Below are 14,212 nucleotides of genomic sequence, written 5' to 3' on the forward strand. Positions count from 1 at the left end.
TTTACGCTACTATATAATTGCTTTGATTAAAATAATGGTACGAAGGCTATTTCTTTTTGACCCCTAGAAGTTTGCTAATTTCTAAAAACTGTGTACTATTTCACTGTAATAATTTATTAAGCACATACAAATTATTGTGCTTGTGATACTTAACACGTTAAACTCCAATTCATAAGTTTTCCTCCCTCCATATCTAATTGATAGACCGTATTGCAAACTAATTCTCTTGATTTGGGTGAAATTTTGCATGATCAAGTGATCACATCTAGGGATGGCAATGGGGGCGGGTGCCCGCCCCGCGGGGGCTCTCGGGGCGGGGGTTGGGGCGGGGGGCGGGGGAGTATACCCCCGCCCCATCCCCCGCCCCGCCACCCGCAAAAAAAAAAAATATATATATATATATAATTATATATAATAAGTAAGTTAATTAGTTATAAACTTATGATAATGATATTATTAGTTAAATGTATTATATAATGTATATTAGTTTATGTAATATAATTGATATTATCAATTATATGAATAATTATACATGTCTACTAATAGAATTTATTAATTAGTTATACTAAATTTACTAATACATTTATACTAAATTTCTAATTACACTTAATAGAATAACACTTTTTTCTCAAAAAAAAAGCACAAACACAATAATGAATTAGTGATTGCATTTGTACTAAAAGTGAAAACTTGACTATTTTAGTTATATTTATTTCATCATATTGGATTGTATTCAAATAACTTCTGTTTGATTATTTTTATGAGTTTTAATTGTAAAATTACAATGAATAATAATTTGGTGATGTGTTGATATTTTAATACTTGATTATTTATTAAAATTTAATTATAATAATATTATATAATAAAATTTTAGTAACCCCGCGGGTGCCCCCGCGGGAGAAGCGGGGCAAGGCGAGGCGGGGGCGGGGCGGGGCGGGGGGAACGGGAGGCGGGGGACGGGGCGGGGGACGGGGGGAACTAATAGGCAACGGGGCGGGGGACGGGGGAGGGGTCCCCCGCCCCAACCCCGCCCCTCCCCCGTCCCCCGCCCCAACCCCGCCCCGTTGCCATCCCTGATCACATCAACTAATACTACTAATCTAGTATCTTATTTCTATTAATCAAGTGTAGGTTATAGCATTGCTGTCTAACATTTGAGTGATACAAAATGGGTTAAATATATTTGATATTGGAGAAATTTTTTGGTTTTTGATCAATTACGATGTGCTAATTAAAATTATAAAATCCACCGATTTCAAATTAAATATAATCCAAATAAGATCGTAGACGCAAGATTCTTATTTATTCAATTGACAGTATCAGATCGGTCAACCATCAATCGTTGAATTTGTCACGCAATTGATCCAGACTAACATTAAATTTTGTTGTTATATTTTAACACCATGGGCAGAAAATTTTGCCAATTGACATCTGTAGAACAAAGTATGGCAGATGCTAGTTTTGATTATTGATGACGTAAATGAAAGCCAGTCCTTTTCACAATAATTATCTTATAGATACTGACCAGGCTCGCAAAAGTGAGATGGATGTGTTAGATATGAATAGTTTCATCATGTGTACATAATCGTCTGCAAAACGGGAAGCTGGCATTGTCAAAATATGCGAAATGATTGAGACATTAGGCCGTCTTGTTTATGAATTTGCAAATTTTTCTCTACGATCCTTTTCTTAATGTTTCTTCTGTCGTTTTGGCTTTTAATGGATGAAGGTTTTCGTGTTTATTGCAAATTGTTCATCATTTGGTGACACCTCATTTAGGCTGTCCTTGTACTGTCGCCAAATTGGTACATCTAAGCACCATCATCATCAGCAATCAAGTCTTTAATCTTGACAGGCAAGTCGGACCAGAGGTTTCTGATATAATATGGGCATCAGAGGACAAATTCAGTACCAAATCTGCAAGATTCTAGGTAATATATGATTATGCACCCCTGGGATTGGCTCGGCTGGTGCGGGGGGAAACCTCTTCAGGTCCTGGCATCGGGTGGTCGCGGTTCGACTCCTGTTAACGTCTTGTGTCTTCTGAGGGTAGGGACACAAGCGCAGTGGAATTAGTCGGGCCTGGAACATTACTCCATTGAATCCCGAATACCCACTGTGTCCCAAAAAAAAAAGAAAAGAGAAGGTAATATATGATTATGCAGGTATGTCTGTACAGTTTATATACCCTTCATTCTCGTCTTTCACATTTACATGTTACTGCACAGTTTATTGACAAGACTGGTATTCTCCTACGTGAAAGACGGAAGTTTTGGAGAGGCGGTGAGAAGGCCAGATAGAAGACCAACAATGAAGGCACTGTTATAAGTGGTTGGTTCTGCTTGGATAGAATTGTTCCTGGAATCAATGTAGGTGTCATTGAGAAATGGTCCACCAACAAGAGCTCCAGTTGCTATGTTTGGATTTGGAGATGGTGAGCGAAGCCACTTGAACCCATCCTTGCAACCTGTATTAGCATCTGCCGGAATTGAAGCTCCCCTGTGATGTACATACTTGGGGTAGTCACTGCTATATCCAACGAGGTAGCTCATCTTCATTGGATTACTTCCCAGAACATAATTTGCCTGAATTAAGTTGATTGAAAACAAGATTACAATAGGAAATGGGAAAATCTAGAATCATGATCTTGGCGTGTCATGCAACAAGACTTTGGTTCTTGAGAGACTTTAGAAGTAGTTTAACTGGGACCACCCTTTCTAGAGCTACTCGATGTGGCCAATTAATGCAGCTAAATCAGTTCTTAGATACTGTGATTAAAGAAAGAAGTACCTGTGAAATTGCAAAACTTCGCAGGTCCATTGGCTCGTATTGGTCTCCATTGCAATACAGGGTTGGTGTACCGGACCAGAACATGTAATCGCTATAAAGAACCGCCAAAAATGCCGAGGCAACAGAGTATTGTAAAGCGTTCCATTCTGTCACCCATATCAGCCCACCTACATGCGTAAAAATTGATGAAGTTTCACAGCTGCTTAATCATACACCTGAGAAGGTGGCCTGTGTTTGTGATGCAAGTTTAATTTGAGCCCTAGTACATACTCATGTCATTTATATTGGTGGCATTCACCTGGATTACCCCAAGATGGTTAAAATTGGTAGAGATACCAGAAATATTGTTGCTAGTTGCTACGGAATATTCATCTGCATCATGAAAATTCATCCTAAAGTGTAAAAAACTGCCCTTTAAAGATATCTTTTTGCTGGCTTTCTACCAATTGATTCATTCTCTTCTTGCTTGGCTACAAAGTTAAACAAAGAAGCCTTCACTCAATAATCATTACAACCAGATAGGTTTTGAACGATTTATTGTATCGGTTTTCATAAGATTTAGGCACAGATTAAGGATTAAAGTTGCTCAATTGGTAGACAGAGTATCACCTTCTGTTCTATTAGGTGTTGCCAATGAGGAATAGGGGAGAAGGCTACACAGAAGAGCATCAGCAGTTCTCCTGTACTTCTGAAGGCCGAGATTTTCAGCATCAGAGGTATCGGCTGAACCAAAGAAGCTTACTCTGGATAGAAGAACCTGAATTGCACTAAAATCTAGTCAAATCATTTCCAACCCACGAGGTCATGGTTATCTTATAGATAACCAAGACAAAGCTACAGATTAACTATCAATATTGCACCACGACTCTAGACTGTAGCTTAATTATTTCACTTTTAAACTTTCTATACCTGAACTCCAGCCAACTTGTTATCCCAGGAAAACCATGTCGGATTTCCCGAATTAGCAAAAGAGTTTCCATTTGCACCAGTAGTATATTTAAGGTATGACTGGTCTCCAGTAGCATGATAAAGCCAAGCAGCCGCCCACAGGAGTTCATCACCATATCCTGATGAATTGTAATACTTTTGTACCTGGGGGATGCTGATACTGTAAGAACCTCGGTAAGTATCTGCGAAACTGAACAATTGCTGAGCATGCTTCAGCAACATTTGTGAGTAGGTCTTGTTGATAGACTTGAACACTAACGAGGCAGATGCCATAGCCGCTGCGGTTTCTGCTGCAACCTCAGTTCCTGGATATGAAATGTTCACTTGTGTGAGTGGCCGTGCTTCTGTAATGGCTTCTGGCCTCTCCCAGCAGTTGTGATCCACCTCAGGATCACCAACCTTTTATTGTCATTTACAGCATTCAGAGTTAACATTCCATTCATGCTTGACATAATGGAAACTAAAGGCAGAACAAGACTTATCAGGGATTACAACAATAATATTTTCATCAGCAGAGTGACAAGCCAACTTCAGAACTGAATTAACAAACCTGGATGATTAGCACATTGTCAGAAGGATGCGCATTTAGGAGATAATCAGTTACCCACTTCAGGGAATCTTGAGCATTTTTCAACTGTTTCATTTCTTGCATATGTTGTCCATATTCCAAAATGGCCCACGACAACATTGTTGCAGTAAATGCCATTGGAAATCCAAATTTCATGTCATCCCCAGCATCATACATCCCTTTCGATAAATCAAGATTTTCTTCTCGTCCATCTTGCAAACCTGAATCTCCCCTCCAGGCTATCTTATTATCCACCAATTTACCAGCTGCATTAAAAATTTAAACATAAATAAAACAATAACAAGCAAATACAAAAATACATGCACGAGTGATGGGCAAAGCAAAATCAACTTAGCTCATAGTACATTTTTGAACCTCAAAGAATTGCATAGCAACCCCGAGAGCATTAGCATATTTTTCATCAACTACGCTTGGTGGTCTAGCAGGACGGTGTTGAGAACGCCTCGATCTGTGAACATCATACCATAGCGTAAATGCACAGGCGAGCAAGACAAGGGCTGCAAAAAAAATCACGAGCAGCATCCAGCTCCATCCTTTGGACTTCGTTGGTGAATCTGGTGATTTTGCTTCCATTCATTCAATCTCAACTACCTGCAACTTTCCTCTGCGTGTCACACACACACACACACACACACATATATATATATATCCTGGAGGGGAATTTCATATCAAAGCAACCATGATTATGATCAGAAGTTTGAATTAATCAATCCTGGACTGAGTACAAAATGGTTGATTTCTTGAGTCTCTTCTAAGATATATGTGCCACAAGGATTGATCAGATTAAATATGAATTCCGTGCCGGTGGTTGATCCCTTTTTTGCACTAGGACAAAAGCGAACTGCTCTAGGGAGGAATACAGTACTTATCCAGATTGTCTCTATGCATAAGGTGATAAAGGGCATCCCAATCTATTGATACCATCCTTCCTCAAAAACTAATCATAATAAAAATGAAAACAGATACCCTCATAACTCATACATAAGTTGCTAGTAATGGTACTTATGTCAATGATTATTAGCTCAGTTCAGCTGCACTCTTGGTGAGTTGCTTTCATAGCTATAGCTCTCAAAGCAGTCCTTCTCAGGGCGAGAATATTTATGAGCATGATAAGATGGATTGGCTAAGCTCAAAAGTTTCTCAAAAAGCATCTGCTTTAATCAGAATATTTTTGCGTTCATAAGAACATGTAACCTTTAGACATGCATCATCCATAAAGAAAATATAATACTTCTCTTGAAGCTAAGTTATTAAAGCCTGGAGCATTTGATTAATTTGGTCAACCAACACAAACAACTTGCATTGTTGGATGCTGGAAATCAACCCATCCACTTAAAATAAAAATTGTAATTCCACCTTTGTGGGTTTTTGAGGCCCCAATTTTCAAATCTTTGTGGGTTTTTGATGCAATAATTATTAAACCAACCTTTTGTTGTGGGATGAAAATTTAAGGTTTAGGTTAAACCCAACAACATTTTTGGTTCAGGTTTTGGTTTAGCTATTGTCATCATGGTTAAGAGTTAGGACAACTAATTTAGTGGAAATTTGAATTAGGTCATAGGTAATTCAAAGTCTAGTAAATTCACATGTAGTTATATCTAATTATCTATGAAGGGCATTCAAGTGAAATAGTTTCCAAGAAAAGTGCTTATAAAGTTATAGTGCATAATACAAGCTGCACAAGGGGCAGATTTAGTGCAGCATTTTATGGGAAGGATGCAAAGATTTATAGTACAGATGCTCTATTTCTAAGGTTTTTTCTGACTGCTGCTATTGAACAAGCTAAGTGCGTCCAAAGTGGTGGTGGTTTATAGAAAAAGTACAACAATGGACAAATTTCAGAAACTAAGAAAACTTGACCTCTCACTCTCACATCATTTTTCTCTTCTGACCATAAAAATCATAACTCAATGATGTAGTCTGAATTTCAGTCTTGCCATCAGCTTCACTTTCACTGTTTACATCTCTACAAATAACCAATATTACCCCTTCAAATCTGCAACCAGCAGAGCAGATCTTGCTTCAATTCACAATTTCACATGCTACAACTAACTCCATTGATCGGCCTAGGAACAAGATTGCATGAGAAAAATTACAGCATTTTAATGCTTGCTTGCTACTATTATTGTGAATTTAAGATGATCCCACTTTGCTTAAACAAAATCATTGCATGTGAAATGTGTTAGGTTGTTTAGCCTGAGCAAGCATTTGGACTACTTCTCGCATGGTCGGCCGCTCAATGCTATGTTCTTGAACACACAGCATTGCAACAAAGAAGACCTGCATTGCTTCATTAAGGGGAACATTTTTAAGCCTTTCATCTAGGATCTTCACCACCCCTTCTTTGCTCCAATTTGTCTGAATATTTGCCCACTGAACGATATCTAAACCTTCTTCGCCAAAGTTGCCAACGGGCCTTCTACCTGTTATAAGCTCCAAAAGTACCACTCCAAAGCTATAAACATCACTCTTTTCATCAACTTTCAAGGTGTAAGCATACTCTGTTAGGTGAAAGGAACAAATAAGGCCAACCAGTTAGTAGTAATATACGCAAAAATCAGGAAATATAATTCTCAGAAAGTTAAAAATTTCAATAGCGAAAGGAAATTCAACATGCAAATGTATAAAGGGTAGCACCAGTCTTTTACAATATGCCTGAGTCACTATTCTCTTACACTGAAAAGCAGGGAATTTCAACCATCAGTGGATGAAAGTGACGGCATGTGTTTCATAAAGGGAAAGGTGATTGTCTGTATTTCTTTGTATCTTTCTCTTTATGGGTCTTGGAGAAAGTGAAAGCTTAGATCCCAATTAGGATTCCGAAGTTGGGATTCCGGAGGAGGAATACTTTGGATTCTTGTACATTTTCATGGTTGTTCAGTTTAAAGTAGAAAACTTGCTTCTTTGTCTTCGGTATCTGAATGAATTCACATTAGAGGTTTTCAAGAATCAGGAGCAGGATAAAGGCTATGGAAGAATTTTCCTTTAAGTCGGTGGTAATCTTGCTTTTCTTGGAATCCACTCCTGTGCACACTACTGTGGTAATCTTGCTTTTCTTGGAATCCACTCCTATGCACACTACTGTGGTCCAAAGGTAAGTATATATCGTCCATGGATAATATACCATGGAATTACGTGTAAAAGAGGGAATATCAAATAAGTGTTATAGCTTTCGGTTCAGAGGAGAACTAGATTTTTAGAAAAAAGACTAGATCTTGATGATATTATGAAATAAAAAGACTAAAAGAACAAGAATCTGAAGTTTCTGTGAGTGATGCTTAAATGCTGAAATTTAGATTGATGACATTTGATAATGAATTAAAGAAAATACCTGGAGCAATGTAGCCGTAGGAGCCTGCAATTGCAGACATGCACTCTGATGTTCCATTATCTTGCAAGAACTTTGCTAGACCAAAATCTGCTACATGAGCCTCAAAATTAGAATTAAGCAGGATGTTGTTGGACTTCACATCACGGTGAATAATTAGAGGGGAACAATCATGGTGTAGGTAACAAAGGCCTTTCGCAGCTTCCATAGCTATTTTTAGCCTCGTATCCCACTGCAGATATATTCCAGTCTTTCCATGAAGAACTTCACCTAAGCTTCCATTTGGCATATATTCATAGACAAGCAAGTTTGTCTCTTTATTCGAACAAAATGCCAGCAACCGGACGATGTAACGATGTCTGATCCTCCCCAGTGTTTGAATTTCTGCCGATAGGCCATGATCATGAGACCCTTTGCTTATTCCCAACCTTTTCACTGCTACTTCCTCTCCATTTGGCATTGTACCTTTATACACTATCCCTGCTCCACCTCTGCCAATGATGTTGTGCTCTTTCAAGCACTCTAATATGTCCTCGCTTCCAAATTCTAGCTTTTGAAATGCTGTCAGCTTCCAGGACTTTGAGTGTTTTCTTGCATTTCTGGTCTTAATTATTGCCAGAACAGCAAAAATTAGCGAACAAACTAGGAGTCCCAATGCGAATATGAGCTTGTACTTGGCTGGGACCTTTGATTTGCCATCACCTTGGTAGTTGTGCGCTAACTCTGCAGCGGTAGAGTAGTTGCAAGGATTCGAGTAGGATCCACAAAGATCAGGATTGTCAACATAAGCGGTGGAGTTGAAAACTGAATATTGTCCAGTTTCAGGTATTGAACCACTAAAGTTATTGTGGGAAAAGTCAGCAGAAGTCAGGCTTTTGATGGAACCAATTTCCTTCGGAAGTTTCTGGCTCAAATGGTTCCAAGAGATGTTGAAGTAATTCAAGATATGAATTTGAGCAATTTGAACAGGAATCGGACCTGAAAGTTGATTTTGGCTCAGGTCTAAATAAGTGAGAGAGAGACATTTACCAATTTCTGGTGGAATGTTGCCAGAGAAGTTGTTTTTACTCATGTCTAACCTCAACATGTTACCAAGACTCCCAATTTCGGACGGTATATTGCCTGAGAAATGGTTACCGTTTAGAAGAAGAATCTTCAGACCAGAGAATTTTCCAATGGATATGGGAAGAGGGCCAGATAACCGATTGTTGGATAGGTTGAGGCCCTCAAGTTTTGTAGACACCTGGGCATTCGTTTCTTCAAGTTGTCCAGCAAGTAGATTGTTCTGCAGTTCCATTAGTGATAGATCAGGCAAGTAAAGAAATCCATGTGGGATTGACCCACTCAAAAAATTTTGCCCCAGCCTGACTCTAGAAAGTGATTTGCAACGGCCAAGATCATCAGGTAAAGGACCAAGAAGAAAATTGTTGAGCAAAATTAAGATTCTCAACCTCCTACCAGAGGACAGAGTACTTGGTACCAATCCTGTGAGCTTGTTAGTTGAAAAGTCAAGTTCAATTAGCTTACCATTCTGTCCCAGCTTTTGAGGAATAGATCCTGTGAAGTTATTTTGCCAAAGTTTCAACACTTCCAACTGAGGCAACTCTTCAACGAACTGAGGTATTTCACCATGAAGTCTGTTCATGAATAAGTTCAAGAGGGTGAGCTCTTGTAGTGGGGAAAGCTCAGCTGGAATCTCTCCTGTGAGAACATTATTTGAAAGATCAAGAGATTTCAAGCTAGCTAAATTCCCAAGCTGAGGAGGAATTGAACCATTAAGCTGATTGGTTTGCAAGAAAAGAGTGTCCAACATTTTCAGATGGCCTAATTCTGCTGGAATTGGACCCACCAAGCCACAATTTGCAAGATCCAAATGGACTAAGTTGATCAGCTTGCCAAGCTCTGACGGAATTCCCCCATCAAACGTATTGAAATATCCCAAGTAGAGCCACTGTAGACTGGTAAGATTACCAAATTCACCAGGAATAAAACCACTCAAATCATTCCCTGCCAGGGATAGAAAATTGAGCTGGTTTAGGCCTCCATAGCTAGCTGGTATTTGCCCTGAAAAGTAATTTCCACCCAAGTTCAAGTACTGCAGCTTCTGAAGTTGAGAAATACCAAATGGAAGTGGACCTGAGAAGTTGTTGTTATACCCATCCAGAACTTCAAGTTCCTGCAAGTGGGAAAATTCCCAGCTCAAATTTCCACTAAAAACATTGTTGGAAAGATTGAGAATTCGCAGATTTTCAAATTTGTGAATTTCGGGCAAGAAAACTCCAAAGAAGCCGTTGCCAGCAACTGAAATGTTTATGAGGGATCGAAGTTCAGTTATTGCAGGTGAGAGAGAGCCTGAGAGGTTTAAATTGGATATGTCTAATGAAACTACTAATCTATTTTCATCACATGTGATGCCATTCCACATACAGAGGAACATGTAGTTTGACATATTCCAACTATCCAGAGAAGGGCTTGAAGTCTGGAACTTTTGTTTGACAGAAACAAGAACTGACGCCTGCCTTCTGAGAAACAAATTATGTGATGCATGACTCAACGTAGCAGTAGTAAGGAAGGCTAGGAGAAGAGAAGGGAAGATGGCTAGTCTGATCACAAGATTGAGAGTTGCCATTCGTAGCTGATATGTGGGAAAAATCGAGTTTTAGCTACTTAGCTGATTCCAACCTTTTCAAGAACAGCATATGAATAAACCATTGGTTTCAAAAGATTTTTATGATGAACGAGTGAAACAAATACAGAGAGGAGAGGTTCAAATATGGAGCATGGAGTATGGAGTGGAGGTCCTTGGATGCTATTTGGATTTAACTTTGAGCGATTCACTGGAATTTCTTTCCCTGTATATTGTGGATTCATCATCTTTAACTTTATCAAGAAAAGCAAAAGCAAAGTTCAAGAATAAAGATGCATCTTCCTGTTAGGCAGTCGGCCGTTTGATTTGATCAATTAAAGATGCAGTATTTTGTGACTGTGAATACCTTTTTCTTTGTTATTTTTTGTTTACATGTAGCCTAATACCCGTATAATATATGATCCTTTTGCTTTGCCTTGAAACATTGGCGAAGATGCAAAACACAGTCAATCTGTCATTTTAAACTTGTTAGGAATAAAATCTACATAGGGCTTGCAAAATTCTGTATAAAATTCTTTTGTTTTATACATTGTTTTCTTCTTTCTATGTGAGAGTACCTTGGATATGGGACCCTAGTGCTCCTTTGTTACATAGGCATGGAAAGCAAACCTGGCAATTTAGGGAGCCCGCCTCTCAAACTTTAGACCACTCCCAAGAAAAGCAAAAGCTTTGCTCTCATTTTAAAGTTTGCATGAATCAATGCTTTAAAAAGTTTCACCTCTCTCTCCCTCTCTTCCCTTTACTGCCTCTTTCTCAATCAAGCACTCAAAACCAAAGAGGGAAAGGAAAATGACAGTTAACCTGTATTTTATTTGGTCAATGACTTTAAACGGCTGAGGGAAAGTCAAAAAAGAATCAGCCTTATGGGGCTCATATGCTGTTTTATGAACTTAACTGTGTTGTGTTTTGATTCGAATCTCTCTTTTTGGTTTCAGAATGATTAATCCATAGTCTTATCATCTTAATAGCTCCATCACGTGAAAAAAAAAAAAACCAAATTAAGTGAGCTTTTCTAATAAAACCAACAGTAGTCCGAGTCTATCCCTCCACCATAACAGGGAGTTTTTGTCAGAAAAGTTCAAATGAACCAACAAATAGACTCTAACTTTGAACAAAAATCAGTCGAAACCCTTCAATTCTATGAGCCAAATAATCCATAATGTTTAAGTGATTGCTAGGCAAGTAGGCACAATGTGGCTTTTTTTTTTTTTTTGGGGGGGGGGGGGGGGGGGGGGAGGCTAGAGTAGAGGGCTTCTTCCACCCAGGATCATGATCATGATCATCTCATGTGTGATGATTCAAGCTGAGTTTGACCCTCCATTAAATCTAAAAATATGTGTTCTTGCAATCAAAGCAAAGAAAGTGGGCAGCAGACTTTTATACAAATAATGAAGGACCAAATGTAGCAGAAAAAAAAAATTTGAGCTAAGCAAAAGGGACCAAGAGGGAACATATTCAATATATCTCAATGCGTGCAGTAGACCAATGCACTCAATCTTGCATCCTGATAAGGATGCTTTCTCCTGCACTTACAACACGCACCCCGGCCAGGCCTGTTTGTGTAGCTATGATACTAACAGCTATGCATTATGATGCATGATGACTGTTCATGGAAAGGTACGTAGTTTTATTATTATAAATGGAATCTTCTTTTTTTCTATTTGATATATATATGGTCATGTCATATGATCATATTCTCCACTCACAATTCACAAAGGTGTCACAAAACCCACAAGCTGCTTGGAGGGCCAAGCTCGATCATAAAATTTTGTGTATGGCCTTGTTTAGCGAGCTAATAGTGGGAAAGACTTGGATAGAGTCAGTCATTATCTGCCCAGCAAAGATTTGTTGCAGTGTCAAAACATGTCCAAGTTGCTGCCATTTGACTGGATGGTATTCAAATGGTGGAGCTTTGCAGCTTTGTGTGCCAGAAAATGTTTCTTTAGTTAAAGTATGATAAGGTACGTAGAGATCAAATGGGAAAAATAAAAATAAAAAAGGAAGAAGAAGAAGTAGATGCAGCAGTAAAATAAGAAGCAGCATGGCATGAGGTATGAAAACTTTTTGGGCCAAGGATCCACTGAACATTTTCATGCCCCTATTTTTCAATGGAATCTTGACATTTGAACTAATTCCATCGCAGCAGCAGATCGATTTAAGTTACGATAACGCTTTAGTCCAAATTACGAGGAGTTAGTTATATATAGCTTTTAAAACTATTTGATAATTATATGAAAAAGTGTTAAAACACAGGTTAATAAACTACACTATACCCTTGAAGCTGTGTAGATTGCAAATTGATCAGGAGTGCTAATAAATTTTAACAATTTTAAAAGTCTCTTTGAATTCATGCTCCCATATTATATGCTTAAATTGTTCCTTAATCTCAATTCTGCACGTAACCTTGAGGATAATGCGAGTTCCTAGAAGGATTAATATATGCATAAGCAGATTTGCCAAGATTCATTCTGCTAACCATGCAAAAGTTACTTTAAAGTGTCGCTTTTCATCTTTTGATACATAACCAATGAAATTTCACCTGTGTGCTTGTTTGCTGGGGTCTCCCCAAACCCGTTACAAATATTGGAGGGTCCAGAATCTCCATAGCCAAGTGATTGTGAAGCTTCAACAAACTTAATTCTGACATTATCTATGCAGGCATGTGTGTATAATAATAGAAGTCACATTAAAAAAGGAAGTGACTTTGCTGTTATCCAAATTTTTCTTCTGAAATTGACTGGTGATGCAAGATTAAGAATGCCTGCAGCCCTCTTTTACATACATCAAAATTATTGCTGGACCTTAAAGCATGTCTACGTCCTGATTAAGTTCGGTGTGATTTGTGGATTGGTTCGCACGCAAAACCGAGATGATGTTCCACTGTTCAAAGCTAACCTATTCCAGCTTGGGCCTCCGAGTGCAATGTTTTGAAACTCGGACAGACAGGTAATTGAACCGGTAATGTGGTCGGGTGAATATTGAACCTGTTCAACTCCGGTTCATTGATTTTTTTAATTTTTTAAAATAAATATAAAAAATAAGTAGAAATGTGTAAAATCAACACGAAAATCTTAAATTTTGTAATATCTTTCGGAGAAGATTTACTGATCTAATACCTTCTAATTCATCTACCAAATAAAATAAAAAGTATTTCATAAAAAAAAGTTATGAACAAATCTATCCAATATCTTAAATTAAACAAAGAAGAGTTTAACTTTCCCAATTCAAAAATAAATTCGATAGGATTTGTAAAATTAACTCCAAAAAATGTAGAAAAAATCATGAATATGAAAACAAAAGATAGAACAGGAAAGGAAAAACAAGTGTGCTTCTTTGTCTGCTAAGTTCAACTTCATTATTGTTTTCACCATCAATAATGTAAAAGAAAAGATAGAAAAGAAAAGAGAAAAAGGAAAAAAAAAAAAAAAAAGAGAGATGTGCTGTGCTTGTAAAGTAGCTTTTAAAAGTGAAGATTTTTAAAGGAGAAAAGGAATTGAGAGTTTCTTTAGTTTTTAGTTGGATTAATCATTTTGTTTTTAAGTTGGGCTGACTAAGGTTTTTTTTTAAATTGTGGGAAAAAATGGCCCATCAACCAACTAAGTTGTAGATATTGGGGCTCGATAGAATCCAAAAAAAAGAGCAGCTCTCAGTAAAAAAAGTCCAAGTCCCAAGTCAAAACTCAAAAACTGGAATTGACCAATTTAACCGATTTATTTCGGTTCACCAAGATTTTGACTATTTTTTTAAAAAAAATTTCTTGGGTTTCTTATAGAATCGAACCAATATCATGGCCAAATTGCAATTTGATTGGTCGAACCAGTCAATTTGATCCGGTTCTTAAAACACTGATCAAGTGTTCCACTTGTATACCTTAATTGGTGTCTACATGTTTTTTTAAATTCTTTTTTAA

General features: G+C 37.9%; 2 protein-coding genes across 3 annotated transcripts; both read right to left on the minus strand.

Moving 5' to 3' along the window:
- Positions 1-1,841: 1,841 nt before the first annotated feature.
- On the minus strand, positions 1,842-5,094 carry LOC113709086 (endoglucanase 24-like). Its single transcript, XM_072064934.1, has 6 exons — positions 4,672-5,094; positions 4,289-4,572; positions 3,700-4,137; positions 3,400-3,547; positions 2,791-2,957; positions 1,842-2,585 (listed from the first exon to the last, which is right to left on the minus strand). The coding sequence occupies exons 1-6, from the start codon at positions 4,898-4,900 to the stop codon at positions 2,253-2,255; spliced, it is 1,599 nt and encodes a 532-aa protein (XP_071921035.1). The 5' UTR covers positions 4,901-5,094; the 3' UTR covers positions 1,842-2,252.
- An 865-nt stretch (positions 5,095-5,959) lies between these two features.
- Positions 5,960-10,535, minus strand: LOC140014308 (uncharacterized). Of its 2 annotated transcripts, XM_072064933.1 has the most exons (3): positions 10,083-10,534; positions 7,659-9,831; positions 5,960-6,828 (listed from the first exon to the last, which is right to left on the minus strand). In XM_072064933.1, exons 1-3 carry the CDS (start codon positions 10,200-10,202, stop codon positions 6,491-6,493), a joined length of 2,631 nt encoding a protein of 876 aa, XP_071921034.1. In that variant the 5' UTR covers positions 10,203-10,534; the 3' UTR covers positions 5,960-6,490. The 2 variants fall into 2 exon arrangements, with proteins under 2 accessions (XP_071921034.1, XP_071921033.1); XM_072064932.1 differs by having other exon boundaries at positions 7,659-10,535.
- Positions 10,536-14,212: the final 3,677 nt, after the last annotated feature.

The sequence above is a fragment of the Coffea arabica genome, chromosome 9c, assembly GCF_036785885.1.
Source record: "Coffea arabica cultivar ET-39 chromosome 9c, Coffea Arabica ET-39 HiFi, whole genome shotgun sequence".
Lineage (NCBI taxonomy): Eukaryota > Viridiplantae > Streptophyta > Magnoliopsida > Gentianales > Rubiaceae > Coffea > Coffea arabica.